The sequence below is a fragment of the Phanerochaete carnosa genome, assembly GCF_000300595.1.
Source record: "Phanerochaete carnosa HHB-10118-sp unplaced genomic scaffold PHACAscaffold_1, whole genome shotgun sequence".
Classification (NCBI taxonomy): Eukaryota; Fungi; Basidiomycota; class Agaricomycetes; order Polyporales; family Phanerochaetaceae; genus Phanerochaete; species Phanerochaete carnosa.
In genome coordinates, this window is record NW_006767628.1 from 394,246 (window position 1) to 416,000 (window position 21,755).

Below are 21,755 nucleotides of genomic sequence, written 5' to 3' on the forward strand. Positions count from 1 at the left end.
ACCTCCAACGTCAGAAGCGGGGCCCACACCCTTCCGGGAGGTACTTGGCTGCGCATATATGCGCAAGCTTGCCTCTGTCCGGATATCATTTCAGACGGGAAGGCGCGGCATGCCTATATGCAGGCCCCAGACTCACAGGAGATAAAAGACCCGACGTGCGGGTAACGCATTCGGCACAGAATCTGGGTCGCAGTCCACGAATGGCCAAATTTCAGGGCGCTGTCGGGCGCTGGAGCTGTCCAAGCTCGTGAAAATGTGAGAACACAGCATTTAGCGTCCCGCTTTCGTTCTCACAAGTTTTCGAGTATTTGGGCACATTCGGCCTCCCTAGAAAAGAGACCGTCAAGCGTACAATGCTGTCATAGCCTTGTGGATTCCTCTTTCGCTCAGTGGGTGCGTGTGGTGGCAAACAGAGCAGATCTCGGGTCAACGGTCGACGGTGAGATTCCCTTGTTGTCCCATGACCTATTGCACTCCCCTCAACGTTTGCGCTACTAAGGCCTTTCGCAGGCTGCTCAAATAGTTATCTCAGCTGTCGTCGGGCGGCCTACACGTGCCAAAGTATGCCTGGGGCTTCGCGCCGCCGATAGCGAGTAACAGCCGTGCGGGTGCATTCGTAGCTTGACTGGGTGCACTGACTGTCTGCAAAGATACTAACTTTGACGTGTGCTCTGCGGTGCGCCTCGTTGTTTCTGTGCACCCCCGCCTTACATCTGAAAGATCTGAACGACTGTAGGCTTCACAATCCGCCGTAGGCGCCCAAGCGAAATCCAGATTCGGTTCGATTTCTGGCGGCAGATCCGGAAGACTCCGGCGAACCGAATCGACTTAGTGCGCACGCTGCCGACGTCACCAGTAAATTGATTGCGAGGCAGAGTTCGTCCCGTGTTCCATAAAGTTCGAGCTTACCGCCGCATCTCTGCCTCATCCCCATCCCCATGCTCTGACGAGGCACTAAGAGCCCATCCTTGACCAACGCCTTAGAGCGCCGCCGCCATTGCATGCCTACCAGCAAAAGCTGGTACAGAATGGACCGATTAATATTCGGTTCACAGCCTCCCACGAGGCCTCAGATGGTCTTTGCCTTCAGCATGATGTCTGCCTTTTTTGCGGGTCTCCTGCTACTCACCGTACCAGACCTCCGTGCCTTTGGCAAGCCTATGTTCGACATTATACGAGAAGCAGCCCAGAAGCAGTTCGCGGTCGAGCAGGATGTGTTGTCATACAACGTGTCAACGTGTCCAGGTGCGTACCCGAGTGATTATTACGTGTGCGCTATCGTAAAACCTCGTCTAGGCTATGAACTGCGTTCTTTGCAGGAGACAAGAAATGGCCTCAATGCTCGCCTGAGCCTCGCTGGAAACGCATGCAATGCCTATGGCTTGGATATCTCAGACCTGACGCTGGAAGTTAATTACGATTCCGACACGAGGTGCGCCATTTGGATCGTTAGTCTAGAAGGTCGTTAATCGTTTTGACAGACTGCACGTAAACATTTATGACACTGCACGAACGCAATTCACTGTTCCCGAATCGGTGCTTACCCTTCCAGCTCCAGATGGCACCATCCACAAGGATTCGTCCGACCTCGTCTTTCACCACGACACGTCACCATTCGCCTTCTGGATTACACGCCGTTCCGAGCCAGATGCAATGCCCCTATTCGACACAAGGATATCCTCGCTGCCCAAAACGCCGATACCACCTGTTCTGCACGAAAATGCTACCTTCTACGATCACTCGTCTGCTCTAGACGGCTTCCCCTTGGTCTTCGAGGACCAGTATCTGCAGCTCGCGTCCGCTCTCCCCAAGGGAACGAATATCTATGGTCTGGGTGAAGTTCTGGCAAGTAGCGGTTTCCGCCGCGACATCGGCGAAACGGGCGAGGGGACCGTACAGGCGATGTGGGCCCGAGACGTGGCTGACGCTATCGATGAGAATGTGTAAGGATCTCCACCCCTTCCTATTCTGCCCACCGCTGATTCTGGTCCGCCTCGCTGACTAGTTACGGCGCACACAACGTCTACCTCGAGCACCGTTTCGATCCCGCTACGCAGCGCGCGCAGACACACGGCGTGTTCCTTTACAGTCCAGCCGGCGGCGATGTGCTACTGCTCACACCCAAAAACTCCGACGTGTCACTCGTTGAATATCGCATGATCGGCGGTACGCTTGATTTCTACTTCTTCTCCGGCCCGACCCCCCAGAGAGCCATCGAACAGCACGGTGAGCTCATCGGCTTCCCTACGTGGCAGCCTGCATGGGGATTCGGGTTCCACCTGTGCAAGTGGGGATATGGGAGTGTCGAAGGCACGCGCTACGCGGTCGATCAGATGTTGGCTGCCGATATTCCGATGGAAAGTACGTTGGCCCTCCCTCTGTACTGTCTTGGCAGGTTGACTGACGAGTTTGACAGCTATCTGGAATGATATCGACCTCTATCATGCGTATCGCGACTTTACGTTAGACCCAGTGTCATTTCCGGGCGAAGACATGCGCGCCTTCATTCGAGAGCTAGCGTCTCGCAATCAGCATTACGTCCCTATTGTGGATGCGGCGGTGCCGAAAGAGGTCAACGACACAGACGTGTACGACCCTTACAGACGCGGTGTCGAACTGTACGTCGTCTTCTTTCGCGGACCCCTCGACCTTAACTGATGTTCACCATAGTGATGTCTTCATGAAGAACCTCAATGGCACAGAGTATGTCGGCCAGGTCTGGCCAGGCTACACCGTTTTCCCCGACTGGTTTGCCGAGCATGCGCAGCAGTACTGGACGGAAGCACTGCAGAATTGGAGTGCCCTTGGTGTTGAGTTCTCGGGTATTTGGTTGGATATGAACGAAGCGTCGAGTTTCTGTGATGGCTCTTGGTGAGTTTCAATGGCCCAGTACGGATGCGGAGATATTGACATTTTTGATAGCGGGACGACTGCGGACTTGTCGAATACGACTGTGCCATTCATTCTTCCTGGCCTTCCCGGCAATGAAATCACTGCGTATCCCGAAGGGTAAGACTTTTACCGGTTCTATCTTCGAGCTCGAAGCTGACTTGATCGCTGCAGCTACGATTCGACCATCTGGGGTCCTAGTGGTAACATCACCATCGACGGCGCCCTGACTTACGGCGGCGGATACGGAGGAGGCCCTATACAAACCGACAAGCGTGGTCGCGCAGGCTGGGATACCTCTAGCAAGCGCGGCAAGGACGGACACAGTATCAAGGATCGCGACCTCAACACGCCGCCCTACGCGATCCACCACGGCAACGGCCGACTTTCGGACCATGCGCTCTCGATGAACGCGACGCATGCGGGCGGCCTCGTAGAGCACGACACGCACAATCTGTGGGGCATGATGGAGGAGCGTGCAACGCATGTCGCACTCGAAGCGGTACACCCGGGCAAGCGCCCGTTCCTCATCGCGCGAAGCACGTTCCCCGGCGCGGGCCGCTGGACAGGGCATTGGCTCGGGGACAACTTCAGCAAGTGGACATACATGTACCTGAGTATCCAGGGCGTGCTCCAATTCCAGATCTTCCAGGTTCCGTTCACCGGAGCGGACACGTGCGGCTTCAACGGCAACACGGACGAGGAGTTGTGCAACCGCTGGATGCAGCTCGGCGCGTTCTCGCCATTCTATAGGAATCACAACGTCCTCGGCGCAATTCCGCAAGAGCCGTACGTTTGGGACAGCGTTGCCGAGGCGTCGAGGCAGGCGATTTACATGCGATACTCACTACTGCCGTACTGGGTATGTACTATTTGCCGGGAAAATTTCGCTGGAAAAATACTAACGACACTATTCGTTGACAGTACACGCTGTTTGCCAACTCTTCGCAATTCGGCTCTCCCCCGGTCCGTGCGCTCTTCTGGGAGTTCCCCGACGAACCCGAGCTGTTCGGCATCGACAAGCAGTTCATGGTTGGGCACGACTTGCTCGTCACGCCCGTGCTGATGCCGAACGTCTCGACAGTCGGTGGCTGGTTCCCTGGGCGCGGCACAGTCACGTGGCGCGACTTCTACACACACGAGGTGCAGGGGACGAATCCGGGTCGGAACACGACGGTCGATGCGCCGCTCGGCAAGATCCCGGTGCACATTCGCGAGGGCGCGGCGATTCTGATGCACCCGAGCCCGAAGTACACGATTGAGGAGACGATGACGGCGCCGTACGGCCTCCTCGTTTCGCAAGCCGCGGACGGATACGCGTTCGGACACGCCTACATCGACGACGGAGAAAGCGTGCAGCCGACGCCGCATCGCAACGTCGAGTTCCGCGTGAGCACGGGACGGATTGACATTTCCAGCGCTGGAGAGTACAGCGTGCAACCCCAGCTAGAGAGCCTCACTGTGCTTGGCACAGCAAGGCCGAACGGCGCGGTGCGCGTACGGGGCCGTGAGGTGTATGACTGGGATTACGCGGAGGCGCAGCAGAGGCTGCTCGTTAGTGGTCTGCAAATCGACCTCAACGTCGACACGACCATCGAGTGGGAGTAGGGCGTGGCAAGATGCGGTGGGAAATGGCGCGCACGACGATGACATTCACGGCTCTCTCTCTCTCTCTGCTTTAGATTTGGATTCAGACCCGGCAATCTTTGTACTGGCTTTGTAGATGCTTTGCATGTTTTCATCGAGTTTTCTAATTGCGCAATATATTTGCTTACTTGCTTTCCTGCTTCTTGGTGGAGTCACAAAGGATGCGGAGGCGAGAATATCCGGCGACGCGTACAATGATCACGTGATATTTCATGCGTTCGCGACTCGCCAAACGGCGCGTCCATCCTTGACTGAGTTGACTCTACACCACCATAGCCATCGATTCTGCTTTCTCACAGCCGCTTCCTGCTCTCTTTGACGGTTAGCGTGCCTCTCTCCGCAGACCTGTCACTATGAGCGAACACATGACTCCCCGAGTCAACTCGGCCAGAATGCCAGACTTTCAAGGCCAAGTCGTCCGTTTGACGGGTAAAGTGTTGCGTGTAAGTGTCTTTGGAAGACTTTCATCGCATTTGACTATAGCTGAGGGTCGTACATGCAGCTGAGTGACGCATCGAACGAGGCGGTTCTGCAAGCCAGTGATGGTGGAGAAGTACGGGTCGTCTTGTCGAATGTACGCCCGCATTCCTCTGCTATCTGGCGTCCATCTTGCTGAGCATTTATATGTAGCTGAACCCCACGTTGATGACTGATGCGTACGTGGAGGTGGTCGGCAAGGTTGCGGGGAACGATGAGCTGAGGGCACTCGCAACGATAGATTTGGGCAACGAGCTCGGTGAGTAGCAGACCGCTCGTGGATTCGAGGTATGCGCTCATAGCGTCGTGATTCTTGCAGATATGGGGCTTGTTAACTATGTTGTTGAGAGGTATCACGACCCAAGATTTGCGAGTCTCGTTTAAACTGAAGCGTACAGCTTCGTGAGCGAAGAGCAAGTCTAGCTTTCTGCTAATTTCTCACTCCGCGCATGTCACGTATCATCACTCTACTGTAATATTGCACACTGCTGTTCTCAGACGACCTATGGCACAAAGCAAGCTGTATAGCTTTGATGCAGATGAATAGTAGTGGATAAGTAAGCCAGTAAGTAGCTGCGATAAGGATTTAAGGCGCTTATACTTTTAGTCCTTAGGCTTATTACAGTCTTACTATTAGCCAGTAAGCCAAGCAAGCTTACTCAGTTTAAGGATGGTCTTGACGCTTTTCGTTCCCCACCAGGCACGGCCGAAGTCCTTCTCGCGACAATCATCCCCACAGATCTTCTCCCCCAGACTCCCGAGCTTCCCCTAACTCCTGTGTCGAGTCTGTGTCTTGAATGCCTTCTTGGAGCCGAAATGGTCAGTCCACGGGACCTCCGAGTGACGTATCCCGTAGTTGCCGCATTCTTTCCGATCTGCGAGAGCGCGCAGCAAGGAGGGCCTTTCCTGACGCCTGTTTTTGCTATTTCTCATCCGCGACCGCAGACCGAGCTTCGGTGCTCGACAGCCATGGCCTGGTGGGTGGCGAGACCAAAATGAATTTGAAGTCTATTTGGCCACGGAGCCTGCGATCGGGCTGCTTGACGGGGGTCTTGGCGCTCGTGGTTTGCAACTCGCTCGCGTCTCAGGGGGTTCTCATGACCAGACGTCATCTCCACTGCTGGGTATAGGAGGTCGCGCAGGTTCCCCTTTGTGGGGTCAGCTGCCCTGCTTCCGGAACCCCGCAAACCGTCACGTAATGAGGCCTATCAGCGCGTTTGAAGGCTATATGAACAGGTGAGCGCTGCCGTGCACCTCCTCGATAGCTCTCCTCTTCACAGCACAATCTCCAAGATGGCGACCGCACATACCGACCTCCCGACGACGAAGCGTCTCGGCATCACCACCAAGGACGTCACGTCCGCCGACGCAGACAAGGTCGCGACGGAGTGGCTCAAGAAATTCGAGGAGAACATCCTCGAGAACGACATCGACGGCGTGCTCTCGCTCCTGACCGACGACGCCTGGTGGCGCGACCTGCTCGCGATGACCTGGGACCTGCGCTCGTTCCAGGGGCCGGCGCGCATCCGCCGCTTCCTCGAGGACCGCCTGCAGCCGGCGCAGCTGCACAACTTCCGGCTCACGTCCGCGCAGGCGGACGACCTGTACGCGGACCTCGCGTGGGTGCGCGTGCACTACACGTGCGAGAACGAGGTCGGCGCGTGCAGCGGCGTCGCGCGCCTCGTGCCCGTGCGCGGCACCTGGCAGGCGCACAACGTCTTCACGAACCTCGAGGCCCTGCACGGCCACCCCGAGGCGTCGGGCCCGCTCCGCGACCCCGCGCCGAACCACGGCAAGTGGCTCGAGCAGCGCGCGCGCGCGCGCGAGTTCGTGGACCGCGACCCCGAGGTGCTCGTCGTCGGCGGCGGGCAGTCCGGCCTCGAGATCGGCGCGCGCCTCAAGCTCCTCGGCGTGCCGACGCTCGTGTGCGAGAAGCACAAGCGCATCGGCGACAATTGGCGCCACCGCTACGCTGCGCTGTGCTTGCACGACGTCGTCTGTGAGGCTGCCCCCCTTGCTCTCTGTTCCGTGCGACTTCTGACGCGGTTGCGCAGGGTACGACCACATGCCGTACATCCCCTTCCCTGCGAGCTGGCCCGTGTACACGCCCGCCCAGAAGGTGCGTCATGCGCGGCGCCCTCTCTCTCTCTCTCTCTCTCTCTTCGTCTCGCGACGCTGACGTCACCTGTCCCTGTCCCCAGCTCGCGGACTGGCTCGAGTACTACGCGAACGCGATGGAGGTCGACTACTGGACCGACGCCAGGGTCATCAACGCCCGGCGCGAGGCCTCGGGCCCGAACGCAGGCAAGTGGCAGGTCACGGTCGAGCGCGGCGACAAGAACCGGGTGCTCTATGTCGACCACGTCGTCTTCGCCATCGGCGTCGGCGGCGGGACGCCGAACATGCCCAAGATCCCCGGCATGGTGAGCGCCAACCCCCCCCCCCCCCCCCCCCCCCCCCTCGTTGTTTTTTTTGGAGGGACTGACGCGGCGCGCAGGACGAGTTCGAGGGCCAGGTGCTGCACTCGACGCAGCACGACAAGGCGACGGACCACGCGGGCAAGAAGGTCGCCGTCGTCGGCGCGTGCACCTCGGCGCACGACATCGCGGCGGACTACGCGGACAACGGGGTCGACGTCACGATCGTCCAGCGCGCGTCGACGTACATCATGACCAACAAGGAGGGCATGCCCCGGCTGATGAAGGGTGCGTCGCCGTCGCGTCGCGCCTTGGGTTTCTCTCCCTTGTGACGATGGCTGATGTGCGCGTGTGCGGCAGGTGTGTATTGGGAGGACGGCCCGCCGACCGAGGTGGGCGACCTCATCGACAACTCGATGCCCATCCTCTACCGCAAGATGGTGCACAAGCGGATCACGAAGGACATTGCCGAGGCCGACAAGTGCGTCTGCTGCTCGCTCCCTTGTGGGGTCCACATGTCTTTTTTTTTTGTTGACCGGTTATGGGACTTGGCACACCCAGGGAGCTCCTCGACGGCCTGCACAAGGTCGGCTTCAAGACCAACCTGGGCGTCGACGGCTCGGGCTTCCTGATCCTCGCCATGCTGCGCCTCGGCGGGTACTACCTCGGTGTGTGCCCCTCTCTCTCTCTCCGCCTTTTGCTGCTCCTCTGGTAGACGGTTGTTGACGAGACAAACGATGGCACAGACGTCGGGGCGTCGCAGATGATCGTCGACGGGAAGATCAAGCTCAAGTCGAGCGGGCCGATCAAGCGGTTCACGAAGGACGGGCTCGTGTTCGAGGACGGGTCGGAGATGAAGGCGGACGTGGTGCTGTTCGCGACGGGCTACGGCGACCCGCGGGGCCCGATCCGGGACATTGTCGGGCCTGAGGTGGGCAAGCAGCTGACGCCGGTGTGGGGCATCGACGACGAGGGCGAGCTGCGGAGCTGCTGGAAGGAGATCGGCGTCGAGAACCTGTGGCTCATGATGGGCAACTTTGCGTGGTGCCGGTTCTACTCGAAGAGGCTTGCGCTCCGTATGTCGTCTCTAGTGCGCTCTGGTGTGAGGAGAACTGATGTGGTGCCCCCGCAGAGATCAAGGCCAGGCAGGAGGGCATTATGGGCGAGAGGTACTCTGCGCCCGTCAAGTGGTGAGCGGTCTCGCGACAGACATGGAAGCGGCGGCTCTGGACTTTGGAGGTGAAGAAAGGAATAAATTTGCATGTGATGACCGGATGTGTACTGTATATCTCTGTAAGTTCCGTACTATAGCATCTTGTATTTGTAGGAAGATACGTCTGTTGCGACCGCGAAACCGAGTCGTGTCCAAGTCCAGCGGACCCATTAATGTAACATTAGAGCGGACCCACTTGGTCATATGCGGCGACGCTTGCATTCACACTTGCCAATTCATTTTTCCTCGAAGGACGCCACAAGGCCCCCGCCCACGTGATGAGACCCGCCGAAATGAATCGCCTCGGAGCCGTTTCCTGCTGTGAGCTCCGCCCGACCGAGTCGACAGAGACCGGCGTCATCTGCCTGCCTGCCTGCCACGCCGGAGCCGGGTACGACTGTTGTTGTCCGCTTTGCTGGCACCTGCCAGCATGCGCTCGTCATAAACTCTCTCGAACTTGGGACATGCGTAGAAAGAACGTCTCGACACGTTGCCAAACGGCTGCTGCATGCCATGGATCTTCCCAGCGCACGTTCGACGGCGCTCGCCCGACGTGCGCCAGCGGAGCAGTTGGATGCAACATTGCAGCTGCGGTTGCCGTTGGCCATGGTATATAGGCGTGCTCTCCCGGACTCCGACTGCACCTCACGCATAAGCTGACAGCACACATTTTGAGCTCCCACGGGAGCATCCCATGAACACACTCCCAGTCTTCTGATGATCTCAACGCCATTCCACTACCCAGGACCAACGAGAAGCGCATCTGTCCCGTCCATAACCATCGAACCACCGACGCCTGTAGTAGGAGGCTCGCCCACGATGTCGTCTGTGACTGCTGACTCGGCCAGCGAGCCGCAGGCGCAGAAAGCAGGGTGGAAGGTCACGGACGTGGTGAGCGTGCCACCAGAGGTCTGCGGAGCGCCCCACTGACGCACTTTCACACAGCTCGGACTGACCTTCCTCGCCAGCCTCCTCACCCTCGGACACCATACGAGCCGGAAGCAGCCCCATGGCGACGCTCCGGCCTCGCAGGGCGTGCGCGAACAGAAAGAGCCTGCCGCCGCGCAGAGTGCTCGAGAGCTGTCCAAGCACGACGTCGCAAGTCCTTCTGAGGGGAGCTCCCATGGCTTTTTTGCGCGCGTGACCGCGCGGCTTGATGCGATGGACGTGTTGCAGGGGATGTATGCCGGTCATCTCGGGGCACGCGGTGAGCACTTTCTGCTTCTACAATGGACACGAGTGTGTTGACAAAATGCTCAGCCCCATGCCTGATGGACTAGGCCAGATGTAATTTGTTTAATGTTTCACGTCGAGTAATACGGAGCGCGTCGAAGGTATTACCTCTTCCCTCCTGTTTCGTGGTATACTACCTGTAATAGTCATTGTAATGGTGTCAACATACCGGGACCCCGCTGTTCACGACGAGAAATGTACTTGAGCAGATGTTCAGAGAACCTCGAGACCTGGCAACCCACAACCCACCCTTGATGACACCGGAACTCCGCAGCTGCACCCAGATTTTGCTGCGTGGGCCAATGGCTTTCAGACAGAACGAAGGCGTGGCTGGTGTCGTACTCTGCGCTCACAACCTCGACATCCTCCGGAGGAATACTTGACCCAGCCGTCCGCGGCACATCCGCAGCTCAGCGCTTCTCCATAACGCGCGCACGTCATGAGTGCCTCGTAACCTAAAGTTGCACTCACCGTGAGGTCCCCTGGTCAAACATACGGGAGGTGCGAACAAGAAGCAGCGTCGAAACATGGCCGCCGGGAGTGATCAATGATCGATGAGCCAAGACTGGTGATCAAACATTCTCTGTCGTCTGTCTGGAGAGTGCATCAGTTCCATGGCTATGACAACGTTCTGTCTCGGAGAAAGCTCCGGTTTATCTCCCAATTTAGGCCTACCAGGCGCATCAGGGACGTGCCCCGGCAAGCGTCGAATCCAGGAGCGACACAGATAACCTGCAGCCCGCAGCCCAAGAAGCAATAAGATAGACGTAGCTCAGCATGACAGCATCGGCCTTGTATCTACGGCTGAACTCTGCTGGAAATACCCACACGAGAGAATTTTTCGGCCATCTTTCTCGGACCGGGGTTAAATTCCGCTAAATGACGTATTCCGAAAATAATGTAATTTGTATTCCCGCAGTCCCGTTGGTGCAGCGTCCGGCGAACGAACGTCTCACCATCCTACCACCACCGTCGTCTCTCGCAGCCTGCTCTGCCTGAACTACGAGATTCTCCCGCTCTGGTCGCTCCCAGACCCTCAGACGACCACCTCCACCACTCCCGAGCCGACTAGAACGGCCGCTTCGGCCGTACAGGCCTAACCTAACGTTGACTAGTGCCCCTACACCATGGTCCCGTCCTCATCCGCATCGTCCACGGTGCCTGCGCGTGCGCGCGACGCAGGTACAACCAAAACGCTCTCCACCCCGAGTGCCACCTTACGACTGACGAGCGCAGGGAGCAAGGACGCCCTGTACCAAGTCAGGCTTCTCTCGGCCTTGCGCAGCGGTACGGCCAGGCCATGTTGGCAGCTCTGCTCGTGTGCTCAAAGCTCGCTTTTGTCGTTCTCGCAGGTGACCCGGCGCAGATCCACCCGTTCCTCGCGGACATTGGCAGGGACAGACGCAGCTCGGCGGAGGGCGAGGTAGACCTCGGCGCGGCTGCACTGCATCTCGCAGTCCGCTGTGCATCATGTGCGTCTTCCCAGTTCTCTACATGTTGCGTTTTCGGCCCGCTAGACGTTGCAGCCTCCCAGGCGACACCGTGGCGCTGCTCCTCGGCCACAAGTGCATCTCCCCCAACTCGGTGCACCCGCCGGGCTCCGGGACGACCGCGCTCCACCTCGCCGCGTCGCTCCCCCGCCTCGACGTCGTGAACCTCTTGCTGGAACAAGACGGCGTCGACGACACGCTGCGCGACGCCCAGGGCCGCACGTGTCTCGAGGTGGCGAAGGGCAAGGAGGCCGTCCGGGCCATCAAAGGTGCGCACACACACACACACACACACACCCACTCTCGCCCGTCGTCCGTTTTTTTTTTCCCGGGCCCCAGCCCTCACGCCCACGCTTGCTGCCCGCAGATTCACGCGCGCTGCTCGGCGCGTCGTACCGGTCGCTCCTGCACCACTACGTCCTTTCGTCCCCGAACGAGAAGCCGCCGGACGCGCTCGTAGCCATACTCGCCTCGCCCCGCATCCGGCACGTCGACCTGGCGTACCTGGACGACACCTCCGGGACGACGCTGCTGCACGAGGCTGCGCGCCGCAAGGACCTGCGCCTCGTAGAGCTGGCGATACGCGCCGGCGCCGATGTGTTCGCGCGGGACCGAAAGGGGCGGGCGGTTGGGGATGGGCTCCCCAAAGATGATCGCGTCAGGGTGTTCCTGCGACAGTGTATGTACGAGGGTTGTGCGCGTGTCGGGACGCAGCTGATGTCCTGTGTTTAGTCAGCAACCAGGATACGACGCTGCTGGACCAGTCGTCCACCGAGCCTCTGGAACTCAAGGGATATCTGAACAAGTATACTAATGTTGCCAAAGGGTACAGTACCCGATGGTTCGTCCTGAACCAGGGTATTCTGTCATGTAGGTTTCTCCACGTCTTCCCCGGCATTCCCTAAAATCTGCTTCGTCAGACTATCGCCATCAGGAAGATGAGCAGGTCGCCTGCCGGGGCTCGATATCGATGAAGACAGCCGTCCTCAAGCAGACCCCGGGAAGCAGTGGTCTCCGCTTTGAAATACAGTCAACCCCAACGCGTGGGCATCACGGTGTGCAGAAATGGTACCTGAAAGCGAACCATCCGGTTGAGGCGTCCCGCTGGGTGCAGGCGCTCACGAAAGGCATAGAGTGGGCACGGCGCGAAGCAGAGCGGACAAGCGCGGAGAGCGAGGTCGCAAGCCTTGTGGCGCCGTCTATGCGCACGTCGACAAGTACACTGCACCGGCGAGGTCATCAAATGTCTATAGAGTCTACTCCCAGCTCTATCGGTGGAGAAGAGCCCCCGGACGGAAGTCCTGATATCAAAGAATCTAGCCGAGATGGACATGAACTCGACGGATACAGGACCGAAGGCTCGTCCTCGGACGAGTCGCAGCACAACCCGCCTCACCATCCCAACTTCGACCTCCACGGCAACTCGACAGTCATGCAGATGGAGCTGACTGCGCAGATGCTCAGCGATCTCGAGGCCGGTGCCTCCGCGGCCGACGTCAAGGCTGCGATGGCCGACTCGCTGCACACGGCGCAGACCCTGCTGTCCGAGTACGTGCAGATGGTGCGCGAGCGCGAGGACTGGTACCGCGAGCACCTCGCGAAGGAGCGCGAGCGCCAGAACGTGTGGGAGCAGAGCCTGCAGGCCGTGGTCAGGGAGGGCGAGTTCCTCGAGCGCGAGCTCCGGACCCAGTCGCGCAGGCGCAGCCGCATGGCCGACGGCTCAGGCTTCATCTCCATGTCCGAGATAGGCTCTGCGGTGAGCACGCTGCGCAACAGGCCCTCGGCCCTTGCGCTCAGTCCCCCGCCCACGGCCGCTGCTGTCGAGCCGCCCATGGACACGCCGACACCGACTGTCGTGACGACCGCGCCGCCAGCGGAACCGCCCGTGGAGACGCCGACGCCGACGGCCTCCGCCATGGCCATCCGCCGCAGGTCGTTCGGCCGACGACCGGGGGCGGCGGCCGCGCCTGGCATGCTCCTCTCGCCCTCTGCGTCGCGTCCGCGGAGCCTGGTCGCGGGCACGACGTCCCCGACGGCAGAGGAGGACGAAGACGAGGTCGACACGGACGAGGAGGACGAGTTCTTCGACGCGATCGAGGCGAACAACCTCCCGAACCTGGTGATCACCGACCAGCTCGCGGGCAGGCGCACGGAGCCGCTCCCGCCGCCGATCGACCGCGCGCAGTACACGGGCTACGAGCGCCTCCGGCCGCGCCTCGCGATCTCGAGCGACGACCGGCCGCCGATGAGCCTCTGGGCCGTCCTCAAGAACAGCATCGGCAAGGACCTGACGAGGATCTCGTTCCCGGTGTTCTTCAACGAGCCGACGAGCATGCTGCAGCGGATGGTGAGTGCGCGCGTTTAGGTTTTTGGGGGCGCATTGGTGCTGACGCAGTGCATCTCACAGGCGGAGGACATGGAGTTCTCGGAGTGCTTGGACGCGGCTGCGGCTGAGAAAGACCCTCACCGGCGCATCGCGTTCGTGGCTGCCTTCGCCATGTCAAATTACTCCTCGACGATCGGGCGTATCGCCAAGCCGTTCAACCCCATGCTGGTAAGCTTCCTCTTCGTACTGTCTGGTCACGCCCACGATTCTCAAGCTGCACTGCAGAGCGAGACTTTTGAGTACGTTAGGCTCGACAAGAAGTACCGCTACGTCTCCGAGCAGGTTAGCCACCACCCGCCGATATCAGCATGCTGGGCAGAGTCGCCCATGTGGCGGTACTACGGAGAGGTCGATGCGCAGAACAAGTTCCTCGGCAAGTCGTTTGAGATTCGTCCGACTGGTGTCGCGCATGCGGACCTCTTGCTGCCCGAGGAATGGGTGCCGGACTATCCGAAGGCGGAGAGCGCAGTCCTCGAGGGCCGTAGCGTCGAGCATTTCAGCTGGAAGAAGGTCACGACGAATGTTTCGGGTTTTATTCTTGGGTCACCGACCATCGATCATTACGGGGACATGGTGGTATGTTTACGTCTGTAATTCGGGGACGTCGCCTCATCATCCTCTTTTTGCAGATAACCAACCATCGTACCGGAGACCAATGTGTCTTGACCTTTAAACCACGTGGCTGGCGCGGTAAGGACGCGTATGAAATTAGTGGCTACGTTGCGGACAAGGACGGCGACGTCACGTACGAGATCGCGGGTCGCTGGAACAGCCAGCTCGTCGCCAGAGCCGTAGGCGCCGGCGTCGGACACCTGCCTCCAGACCTCTCCGCGCACACCGCCTCTTCGATGCCCGAGTACATCCTCCTCTGGCGCAACTCAGAGAAGCCCCGCGCGCCGTTCAACCTCACGCCGTTCGCGATCACGCTGAACGACTGCCCCGAGGACACGCTCAAGCCGTACCTGTGTCCGACGGACTGCCGGCTCCGCCCGGACCAACGCGCGTTCGAACTCGGCAAGTACGAGCGCGCGAACGAGCTGAAGCAGAAGCAGGAAGAGTTCCAGCGGGCGACGCGCAAGGCGCGCGAGGACGGCCGCGCGCCGCCACACCGCCCGCGCTGGTTCTCCGCACAGACGGAGCCGGACACGGGCGAGCGCGTCTGGGCGCCCGCGCGCGTCGAAAACAAGCTCGAGTATTGGGTCGAACGCGAGCGGGTATACAAGGAGAAGGCCGGCGCGCGCACAGCTGAGAGCTGGAAGGCCGTCGACAGGATATTTATTGATGATCAGCCGTAGACGGACTCGTACGTGTTTTTTGTGTTGTGTGTACTCTCAATAGTGTTACTTTTGATACCGTGTATTGGTTTGGACGATTTCTACTGTATCTTTTTCGTTGTTGTTTGCCGACTGTTACTAGTGATAATTTGTATTTTTCCTCGTTAGGTCCGGGATCTTCGGGCCAGCCGTCAGTCGGCTTTCGCTTTCAAACTTGTGACTGGCAAGAGATGCGAGCCTAAATTTCATTCTCCTTGTAGCCGAGGAGAGCGGTGTCACATGTGAGATTGCCGGTCGCTGGGAGGGTCAGACCGTCGCCGATCTGCGCAGGCCGTTGCCGTGCGATGCACAGCTGCATCGCGTTCTCGACCGTTCTGCGCACGGCACAAGAAGACGTTGCACGATACGGTAACGCGATTTTGATGGACGCGTGCATAGCTGAATCTCGAGTCGTAGCTCGGGGCCTAGTTTCTCTCTATTTTAAGGCATACCTTGTGTACATGGGGGAGTGAACCGTTCGAATACTCGGACGAGGAGCTCGAAAAGACAGCTAGCAGTAGGGAAATCTGAGTGCAGAGGACCTGGCCGAGATTGGCCAGCGGAGTAGTTATCGTTGTCCGACGCTCGAGATTAATCTAGGTCGTCTTTCCAAAGCATGAGTCTGAATCAAGAATATTGATATTGCATACACCGTGCATTTGGAAGAATCTGTGCCATCTGCATGTTGCTGCAAGGTTGCTAGCTGAAGTATGGCTAACTCTGAGGGGACTGTAATTCGCTTGAAGCTTGGGCAGTGTGGCGACTGCCAGTCCGCTAGCCACCAGCGATATCTGGTTCTCCTCCACGACACTTCCACTCAAGTTGAACTTGTGCGGGAGGCGTGATATCAAGTCTCAACTCCCGGACGCTGAGGCGGCGCAGCGCGTTGGTTTCCCCCGCAGGCTCCTGGATGTCCTTGTACCATAGCCATTGTTGCATTATGAGTTTGCGTATAGCACATTACGAAGTATACCACAGATAGCTGTACTTCAATTAACGTCTCTAATGAAGAGCGAGTCCCTTACGTGAACTGCAGTGCTTGTCGTGTCGCAGGCGATAGTTCCCCCTTTACTACCTCTATCATATCGTTCGTCCAACGAGAACTGAGCCATGGACTCAGCTCAAGGACCTCCAGCTGAGATAATCGTTCGAGACTCCTGCTAAATGATGTCCAATCGACTTGTCGCAGCACGGTTAAGCTGGGGTATATAACGACCGTATCGAGGTAGAGACGAATCCACCGAACTGAAGGAGGTGCCGTCGAGAGTATGGACACAACCGTGCACCCTATGTACACATTGGTTGCCTCTACTTGATTGTAAGGGTAGTATCGAAAAGGACAAATGCATATCGATTTCAGTTCGGCGCATGCGGACAGGTTCACCAGGATAGCTAGCCCTAGGAAGCCAAAATATCAGAGAGGACAACAAGGAGAGAGACGATATAGACAACGTACGCATTTCCATGAGATCCCCCCGTATCGCAAAACGGACGGTTTGCAGCGCCGTCATGCGCCTAACGAACTCATCTGCGAGCGATAGCACCGGCGCACTCAGCTCGACGAAGAGCACGCGCAGGTGATGTGAGTCCACCATCTCTTTCAGCGCCCCCAGCATCTTTGCACCCAATTCTCCCTTCAAGTGCAACTCTTCGAGTTTGAGCGGTGTTTGGCGTGGAAGTGGGATCGGTGCGAAACCATGCCAGGTAGCAGGATATCTGCGTGGAAGCATAGTATAGCGGATCGAGAGGAACCTGATGCTCGTAAACAGGCCGAGGATCGCGGCGAGTCCCATGCTTTCGGACGCTCCGCTCTCTGCAGCTTGGCCATGGTAGGTGCCCAAACTGGAGATATCGCGCAGCTCAACCGTGTCGAGGGAGAGCCCATCTTCCAGCCAATGTGAAACCAACGGAGAAGGAGATATGTCATCATCGAAGCTAAAGTTGAGACGTGCCAGAGTAATGGATTTCAAGTTGGGGAGCGTTCGAAGCGTCTCAAGCAGAATCGACGCGGGCCATACTGGCCATTTGCCCTTTGAGGAGTAGAAGGACAGCTTCCTGACGCAGTGTTGTATGCGCGCAGAGGCTTTCATCGCTTTCAAGTAGTCGTGCCAATTGTGGCATGCTGTATCCGGTGACTCGGGCTGAGGCTGCACGTTCAGTTCAAGTTTGCGGAAGAGGAGTCGGGAGCTCGGGAACAACCAGACGCGGCAGACGAGGGAGCAGCACGAAAGTTGTGATTTATCGTCGATATGGTGTAGTATAAGCTCGAGGAGCTCCTCGGGCAGTGCCTGCGCAGACATGGTCGACCTGCTGGTAGTGGCAGCCCGAGAGCTTCAAAACGAAAGCGCGTCTATTTCGACGCCACAGCTTTGATGCGCCGCGTTTGTGATGCGCCCTCCGAGTCATAGGCCGCCAGCTCATTTCATGCTCTCACACCGTCTTCTATCTGCGAGGGCACTCAAATTATTCCTAATTAGATGCGAAATTGTTAATCAACTTTGTACTGTCCTGGTTTACGGCAATCCCAGCGTTAGTAAGTGGTCAGGAGCTCCGGCGAGTCTGAACTTCGAGCCTCAGGCTCTCCCCAGACCGTAGGTCCTGCCAGGAAAAGTGCCTCACATCAAGTACACTTGGGGTTACACTACCTCACTCGTGCACTATTTTGGAGTAAGCCGCCGGAGAGCTTAGGTCTTTGCGGGTTTATATAATGGTGGTAACGATGGAGTTCTGCATTAGATCCTCTGAGATTGAGTGTGGCAGAATATGAATATGGTAAGTTTATTCCGAAGCTGTTAGGTTGATAAGACTGCTAAACTATAGTATAGTTCGCTATTAACGCTAAGTTTGTTGGGTAGGCTGTGTCTCAATCATCGCATCCAGCCATTTGCGGTCATATCCTCAGGCTACACCTACCACGAATCACCGACCTCCTATCGACAACGTCCACGGCATTATCGACGACCCATAAGGTGAAAACCTGAGCACTACGCACCTGCTGGTGTCTTGTAGAGGCCTCGTCTCTTGCATGTTGCGATCAGGGTGCATGCTGAGATGCGTAGTTGCAGGCTGGTCATTCAGCGTGGCAACCATACCGGGGGCTGTGAATCTCCTCTGCTGCCGTCGGCCATATAAAGGATGCTGAGGAATGTCTTGGTTTCCGAGGACGTCCTGGCAGTGGCAACCCGTATCATCTTGCTGCTCGAGCTGGCCTCTCCCACCTTGTTCGCTTATTCTGTGTTGTAGCCCCGCTCATGCCACTCATGAAATACATATTGTTGACGTTGCTAATCGCTGCCTTTGTTACAAATGCCGTGTTGATTAACGTAACCGTAGACGATGCAGGCACCGACCGGCTCACAGGACTTGGATTCTCTTACTCGCCACTATCCGACTGGAATTTTGGACCAAACTGCACCGAATGCGTGGCACAGCTCAACCGGTCACAGCTTCATATGGGCAGCTGGCATGATGCCACGTACGACGGGTCCAACGGGCCACGAACAGAACTCCAGAGCGCAACTCTTGGTTTTAATGGTAAGATATTCGTCCGTCGAGTGCGTCTTCGACGATTCATTCATCTTCCGGCACAGGTTCAGCGATATACGTGTACGGAGTGATAGTGACATCGCCATTGATACCATTTGGAGATACAAGCTCGACCCACCTCGGATTCTTCATCGATGACCAGCTCGTGGGAACATTCAACAACACGCCGGCTGGAAATGGATCGAACCCTGCGGCATTCAAGTATAATGTTACTCTGTATTCGAATCGTTCACTTCCACACGGTCCGCATACCTTTGTGTTACAGAATGGTCTTGACGGCGGGCCTGCGTCGATTGTCCTTTTTGACTATCTTGTATATTCAACGTGAGCAGGTTCCTACTATTTGCCAACCCACGCCCTTACTTCGCCGTGTTCAGTGAACAAGAGGACGCTACGGTGACTACGTCGGCGGCGGCGGCATCTCTATCAATGACATCCCCTACTATCCCTCCTCCGACTTCAACGGAACGTCCAGCATCAAGTTCGAGCGCACTAGTCAAGGTCTTACCAGCTACGCTCGGCGCGATTGCTCTCATAATACTCCTCGTGCTAGCTCTGTTGTGGCGGCGCCGTCGTCGCCGTCGCAACTGGTTCCGCGCTTCTCGTACTCCTGAGGTCGACCTGCTTTCACAGCCTCTATCAGCAGCCAATCTGCGCGCACACGACAGCCGCGGTTCTGTCGTTGTAGGTGCGCGTTCTCGCAGCGGGACGACATCTTCGCCTGAGACGCATTCACCTCTGCTGCACTTGGCGCGGCCTGGTAATCCCTCGTCGACCTCTTTCATAACCTCCTCGTTCTTGCCTAATGCCTCCTCGGGCGGATATCTACCAGACAAGCTGCGCATGCAAGCATTCCCTTCCAACCAATCGTCACATCTCACCCGTAACCCTTCGCTTACCGCGCATTCGGATATTGCACAGACAGAGTATGCCGAATCGCTGCCACCGCCGTATTCTAGAGGGGTCGATGAGAATATATAAATGCGCTGAAAATTATCATGTGTTGTTTGAAGGATGTACTTGGTACTTTGCACTCAGCTTCGATTTTTATTTATACGCCCGATGTACAGTTCTGTAGAAGCGATGCCCCAATCTTTTCCGGGTATAATATATCATGTAGACGTATACACATAGAAATCAAACTCTCACTCACGTAAATGTCCTTCTATGAGCTTGTGGACATCCTCACTTCCTAGTCTCTTTAGAACAGGCCCATGAATGATAACGGCCACACTTCTCATATAAGGTCTGTTCTTCAAGAGACGACGCAGTTAGGAGGTGCGGGGATACCTATTCATTCTCGTACATCAGTACAGCCCCAACCTCACTCTCGTACATCGGTGCGGCCCCAGCCTCACTCTCGTACATCGGTGGAGCAGTCATTGCCGCAAGACTGCTACCGGGGTGCACGCTCTCTGCTATTTCCGACCTCACATATCCCTCTCTTTCGCCCGCGTCATCAGCAGCCATGTCCTGTCCCCTCCGTGAAGATGGCGCGTCAGTCCCTTCAGCTGGGGCGTATGCCGCCTTTTCTGATGCGTGTGCACGGGGCGCCTCTTGGAGCGTACTCGCCCGCTTTGCGCGATAGGACGCTGAGGAGTAGCTTGGCGCGGATTCCCAGTAGGGCGGTGACTCTGCCTGGCCGACCGTTGCGAGACGCCCGAGATATTCGGAGGTTTCGTTGGGAAGAGCAATACGGTGAGGAAAACCACCGGCGGCGTGTCGGTGTCGATGAGCCTTGCGTGCGAGCACGATGAGAACAAGTATAACGAGGGGTACAGCAGTCGTGAGGCAAATCACAATGGTACGCATTGCGCCCGAAAGACCATGAGTATGATTTGGTGTAACCGTGTTGTTTGTCATGGAGGGAGACGCTACGGAAGAGATGTTGGTCGATGTAAGCTTGGTGTCTCCGAGAGAAGAGTTCGAACCAGAACTTCCGACGGGACTTGTGGACGAACGATGAGAGGCTGGCGGACTAGACTGATGCGTGCCGTTGGTTAGTGCGTCTGAGCTGGAAGGGACGATTATAGACGGAATGGTACCAGAGGCACTAGAAGAGCTGCTTGGCTCAGGTGCAGTGGATGTATCGGGAATAGGACTGACGTTTGAGTAGAACTACTACCATTGTCCCTAGTATTATCAGCATTAGACCCAAATCATGTCTTGGAATGGCGTGCTCACTTGGAATATACCAAATAATCCAGCAATACCAGGCTGATTGGTCCACCTATACGCCCGTTTTGCAGCATAAATGCATGTGATGCTTCATCGAGACCCTCGGCAGCGAAGAGCAGTTGACTATATGTATATGCGCTTTTGGAGCTGGTTGGTGTGAATGTGAAGTTTCCCTTTTTGACTCTGTCGATGAAGAACGAGATGTCGGCACTGCTGATAGGAGACGTCTTTGAGTGCGAGAGAATGCCGTAGACATATATGGCGGATCCTATCAGGCAATCAGCGTCGGCTCGGGACGCATGGGGGTACACAAGACACACCAGTGAAGTCGAACGTCGCGTTTTGCGGCGTGTTCCGACCCTCTATTGATGGATCATACGTCGTGTCGTGCCAGGTGCCGTTGTGAGCTTTCGCAGGATTTGGCTGGGCCTGACAGCCCGAGCACGTCTGCCCAGTGCTCCAGCCGAATGTGTATGACATGCCATACGTTGACGTGGGGTCTGCGCCCTGATCATCGACAGTGACGTTGGTGAGTGCCCTGGAGGCGGAGATGAAGTAAATGAAGATGTAAATGAAGACTACCACTGAGTAGCCTCGAGAAAAAGGTGCAAAGAGCATGTCTAGGGCCACAAAGGGACAGTGGAGGATGAGAGTAAGATACAGGCCACTACCTAACGACGCAGCTTGTATCTGCGACGTTCGAAGGCTGTACGGTCCTATCAAGCAAACAGCACAGCACATTTGAGCGTACGCTCCAATTTTGCGAAAAGAAAGCATCTTACTAGCGATGATCACTTCCCTAGCCTCGTACCTTTCGGTAACGACGCTTCAAGTCCTTCTATTAGAAACATTATGAGAAGCAGAGTTCTAGGCCTGGGCAGTGTCGTAGTCTGATAGATACCATGTGCGATTAGACTCCTACTATCCAAGTTGAGCGTGAATTTCGCTGATTTGGTATTTGGCAAA

General features: G+C 57.2%; 8 protein-coding genes across 8 annotated transcripts in view; 5 read left to right on the forward strand and 3 right to left on the reverse strand.

The window, feature by feature from the left end:
- PHACADRAFT_246124 (glycoside hydrolase family 31 protein) overlaps positions 1 to 4,672 on the forward strand; it is a 5,884-nt gene extending 1,212 nt beyond the window's left edge. Inside the window, exons 3-11 of the mRNA XM_007389666.1 lie at positions 737 to 1,245; positions 1,297 to 1,432; positions 1,482 to 1,943; positions 2,006 to 2,361; positions 2,417 to 2,618; positions 2,671 to 2,871; positions 2,923 to 3,009; positions 3,064 to 3,751; positions 3,814 to 4,672. Of these exons, the coding sequence (XP_007389728.1) occupies positions 1,074 to 1,245; positions 1,297 to 1,432; positions 1,482 to 1,943; positions 2,006 to 2,361; positions 2,417 to 2,618; positions 2,671 to 2,871; positions 2,923 to 3,009; positions 3,064 to 3,751; positions 3,814 to 4,497 (2,988 nt within the window). The 5' untranslated portion in view covers positions 737 to 1,073 and the 3' untranslated portion in view covers positions 4,498 to 4,672. The remainder of the gene's footprint in view (positions 1 to 736; positions 1,246 to 1,296; positions 1,433 to 1,481; positions 1,944 to 2,005; positions 2,362 to 2,416; positions 2,619 to 2,670; positions 2,872 to 2,922; positions 3,010 to 3,063; positions 3,752 to 3,813) is intronic.
- Positions 4,673 to 4,894: 222 nt separating this feature from the next.
- PHACADRAFT_246128 (uncharacterized protein) lies at positions 4,895 to 5,495 on the forward strand. The gene is made up of 4 exons (XM_007389667.1): positions 4,895 to 4,979; positions 5,039 to 5,110; positions 5,167 to 5,272; positions 5,333 to 5,495. Exons 1-4 carry the CDS (start codon positions 4,902 to 4,904, stop codon positions 5,395 to 5,397), a joined length of 321 nt encoding a protein of 106 aa, XP_007389729.1. The 5' UTR covers positions 4,895 to 4,901; the 3' UTR covers positions 5,398 to 5,495.
- Positions 5,496 to 5,709: 214 nt separating this feature from the next.
- PHACADRAFT_132762 (uncharacterized protein) lies at positions 5,710 to 8,907 on the forward strand. The gene is made up of 8 exons (XM_007389668.1): positions 5,710 to 7,012; positions 7,068 to 7,132; positions 7,215 to 7,436; positions 7,511 to 7,718; positions 7,791 to 7,911; positions 7,992 to 8,098; positions 8,177 to 8,506; positions 8,563 to 8,907. Exons 1-8 carry the CDS (start codon positions 6,307 to 6,309, stop codon positions 8,622 to 8,624), a joined length of 1,821 nt encoding a protein of 606 aa, XP_007389730.1. The 5' UTR covers positions 5,710 to 6,306; the 3' UTR covers positions 8,625 to 8,907.
- Positions 8,908 to 11,003: 2,096 nt separating this feature from the next.
- PHACADRAFT_132765 (uncharacterized protein) lies at positions 11,004 to 15,288 on the forward strand (the record flags this gene model as incomplete). Its single annotated transcript, XM_007389669.1, has 9 exons — positions 11,004 to 11,163; positions 11,229 to 11,348; positions 11,411 to 11,635; positions 11,734 to 12,045; positions 12,099 to 12,236; positions 12,287 to 13,713; positions 13,774 to 13,920; positions 13,978 to 14,328; positions 14,382 to 15,288. 9 exons carry the CDS (start codon positions 11,004 to 11,006, stop codon positions 15,045 to 15,047), a joined length of 3,546 nt encoding a protein of 1,181 aa, XP_007389731.1. The 3' UTR covers positions 15,048 to 15,288.
- Positions 15,289 to 16,013: 725 nt separating this feature from the next.
- On the reverse strand, positions 16,014 to 17,373 carry PHACADRAFT_203506 (uncharacterized protein). Its single transcript, XM_007389670.1, has 2 exons — positions 16,522 to 17,373; positions 16,014 to 16,463 (listed from the first exon to the last, which is right to left on the reverse strand). Exons 1-2 carry the CDS (start codon positions 17,363 to 17,365, stop codon positions 16,087 to 16,089), a joined length of 1,221 nt encoding a protein of 406 aa, XP_007389732.1. The 5' UTR covers positions 17,366 to 17,373; the 3' UTR covers positions 16,014 to 16,086.
- A 943-nt stretch (positions 17,374 to 18,316) lies between these two features.
- Positions 18,317 to 19,755, forward strand: PHACADRAFT_203507 (uncharacterized protein; the record flags this gene model as incomplete). The annotated part of the gene is made up of 3 exons (XM_007389671.1): positions 18,317 to 18,599; positions 18,656 to 18,935; positions 18,989 to 19,755. The coding sequence occupies 3 exons, from the start codon at positions 18,317 to 18,319 to the stop codon at positions 19,590 to 19,592; spliced, it is 1,167 nt and encodes a 388-aa protein (XP_007389733.1). The 3' UTR covers positions 19,593 to 19,755.
- Positions 19,756 to 19,859: 104 nt separating this feature from the next.
- On the reverse strand, positions 19,860 to 20,299 carry PHACADRAFT_246133 (uncharacterized protein; the record flags this gene model as incomplete). The annotated part of the gene is made up of 1 exon (XM_007389672.1): positions 19,860 to 20,299. A coding segment is annotated over exon 1 (176 nt), but the record flags the coding sequence as incomplete, so codon positions are not given.
- A 492-nt stretch (positions 20,300 to 20,791) lies between these two features.
- PHACADRAFT_132766 (uncharacterized protein) lies at positions 20,792 to 21,589 on the reverse strand (the record flags this gene model as incomplete). The annotated part of the gene is made up of 3 exons (XM_007389673.1): positions 21,572 to 21,589; positions 21,110 to 21,505; positions 20,792 to 21,057 (listed from the first exon to the last, which is right to left on the reverse strand). Exons 2-3 carry the CDS (start codon positions 21,405 to 21,407, stop codon positions 20,792 to 20,794), a joined length of 564 nt encoding a protein of 187 aa, XP_007389735.1. The 5' UTR covers positions 21,408 to 21,505; positions 21,572 to 21,589.
- Positions 21,590 to 21,755: the final 166 nt, after the last annotated feature.

What these genes read in the sequence shown, in the direction of transcription:
- PHACADRAFT_246128 (XM_007389667.1), top strand. Translation starts at nt 4,902, where the DNA reads ATGACTCCCCGAGTCAACTCGGCCAGAATGCCAGACTTTCAAGGCCAA. An exon ending in TGACGGGTAAAGTGTTGCGT is followed by an intron (nt 4,980 to 5,038) that starts GTAAGTGTCTTT and finishes TCGTACATGCAG; the next exon opens with CTGAGTGACGCATCGAACGA. An exon ending in AGATTTGGGCAACGAGCTCG is followed by an intron (nt 5,273 to 5,332) that starts GTGAGTAGCAGA and finishes TGATTCTTGCAG; the next exon opens with ATATGGGGCTTGTTAACTAT.
- PHACADRAFT_132762 (XM_007389668.1), top strand. Translation starts at nt 6,307, where the DNA reads ATGGCGACCGCACATACCGACCTCCCGACGACGAAGCGTCTCGGCATC. An exon ending in GACATTGCCGAGGCCGACAA is followed by an intron (nt 7,912 to 7,991) that starts GTGCGTCTGCTG and finishes TGGCACACCCAG; the next exon opens with GGAGCTCCTCGACGGCCTGC. An exon ending in CCTCGGCGGGTACTACCTCG is followed by an intron (nt 8,099 to 8,176) that starts GTGTGTGCCCCT and finishes ACGATGGCACAG; the next exon opens with ACGTCGGGGCGTCGCAGATG.
- PHACADRAFT_203506 (XM_007389670.1), bottom strand. Translation starts at nt 17,365, where the DNA reads ATGTCTGCGCAGGCACTGCCCGAGGAGCTCCTCGAGCTTATACTACAC. An exon ending in GGGGGATCTCATGGAAATGC is followed by an intron (nt 16,464 to 16,521) that starts GTACGTTGTCTA and finishes TTGGCTTCCTAG; the next exon opens with GGCTAGCTATCCTGGTGAAC.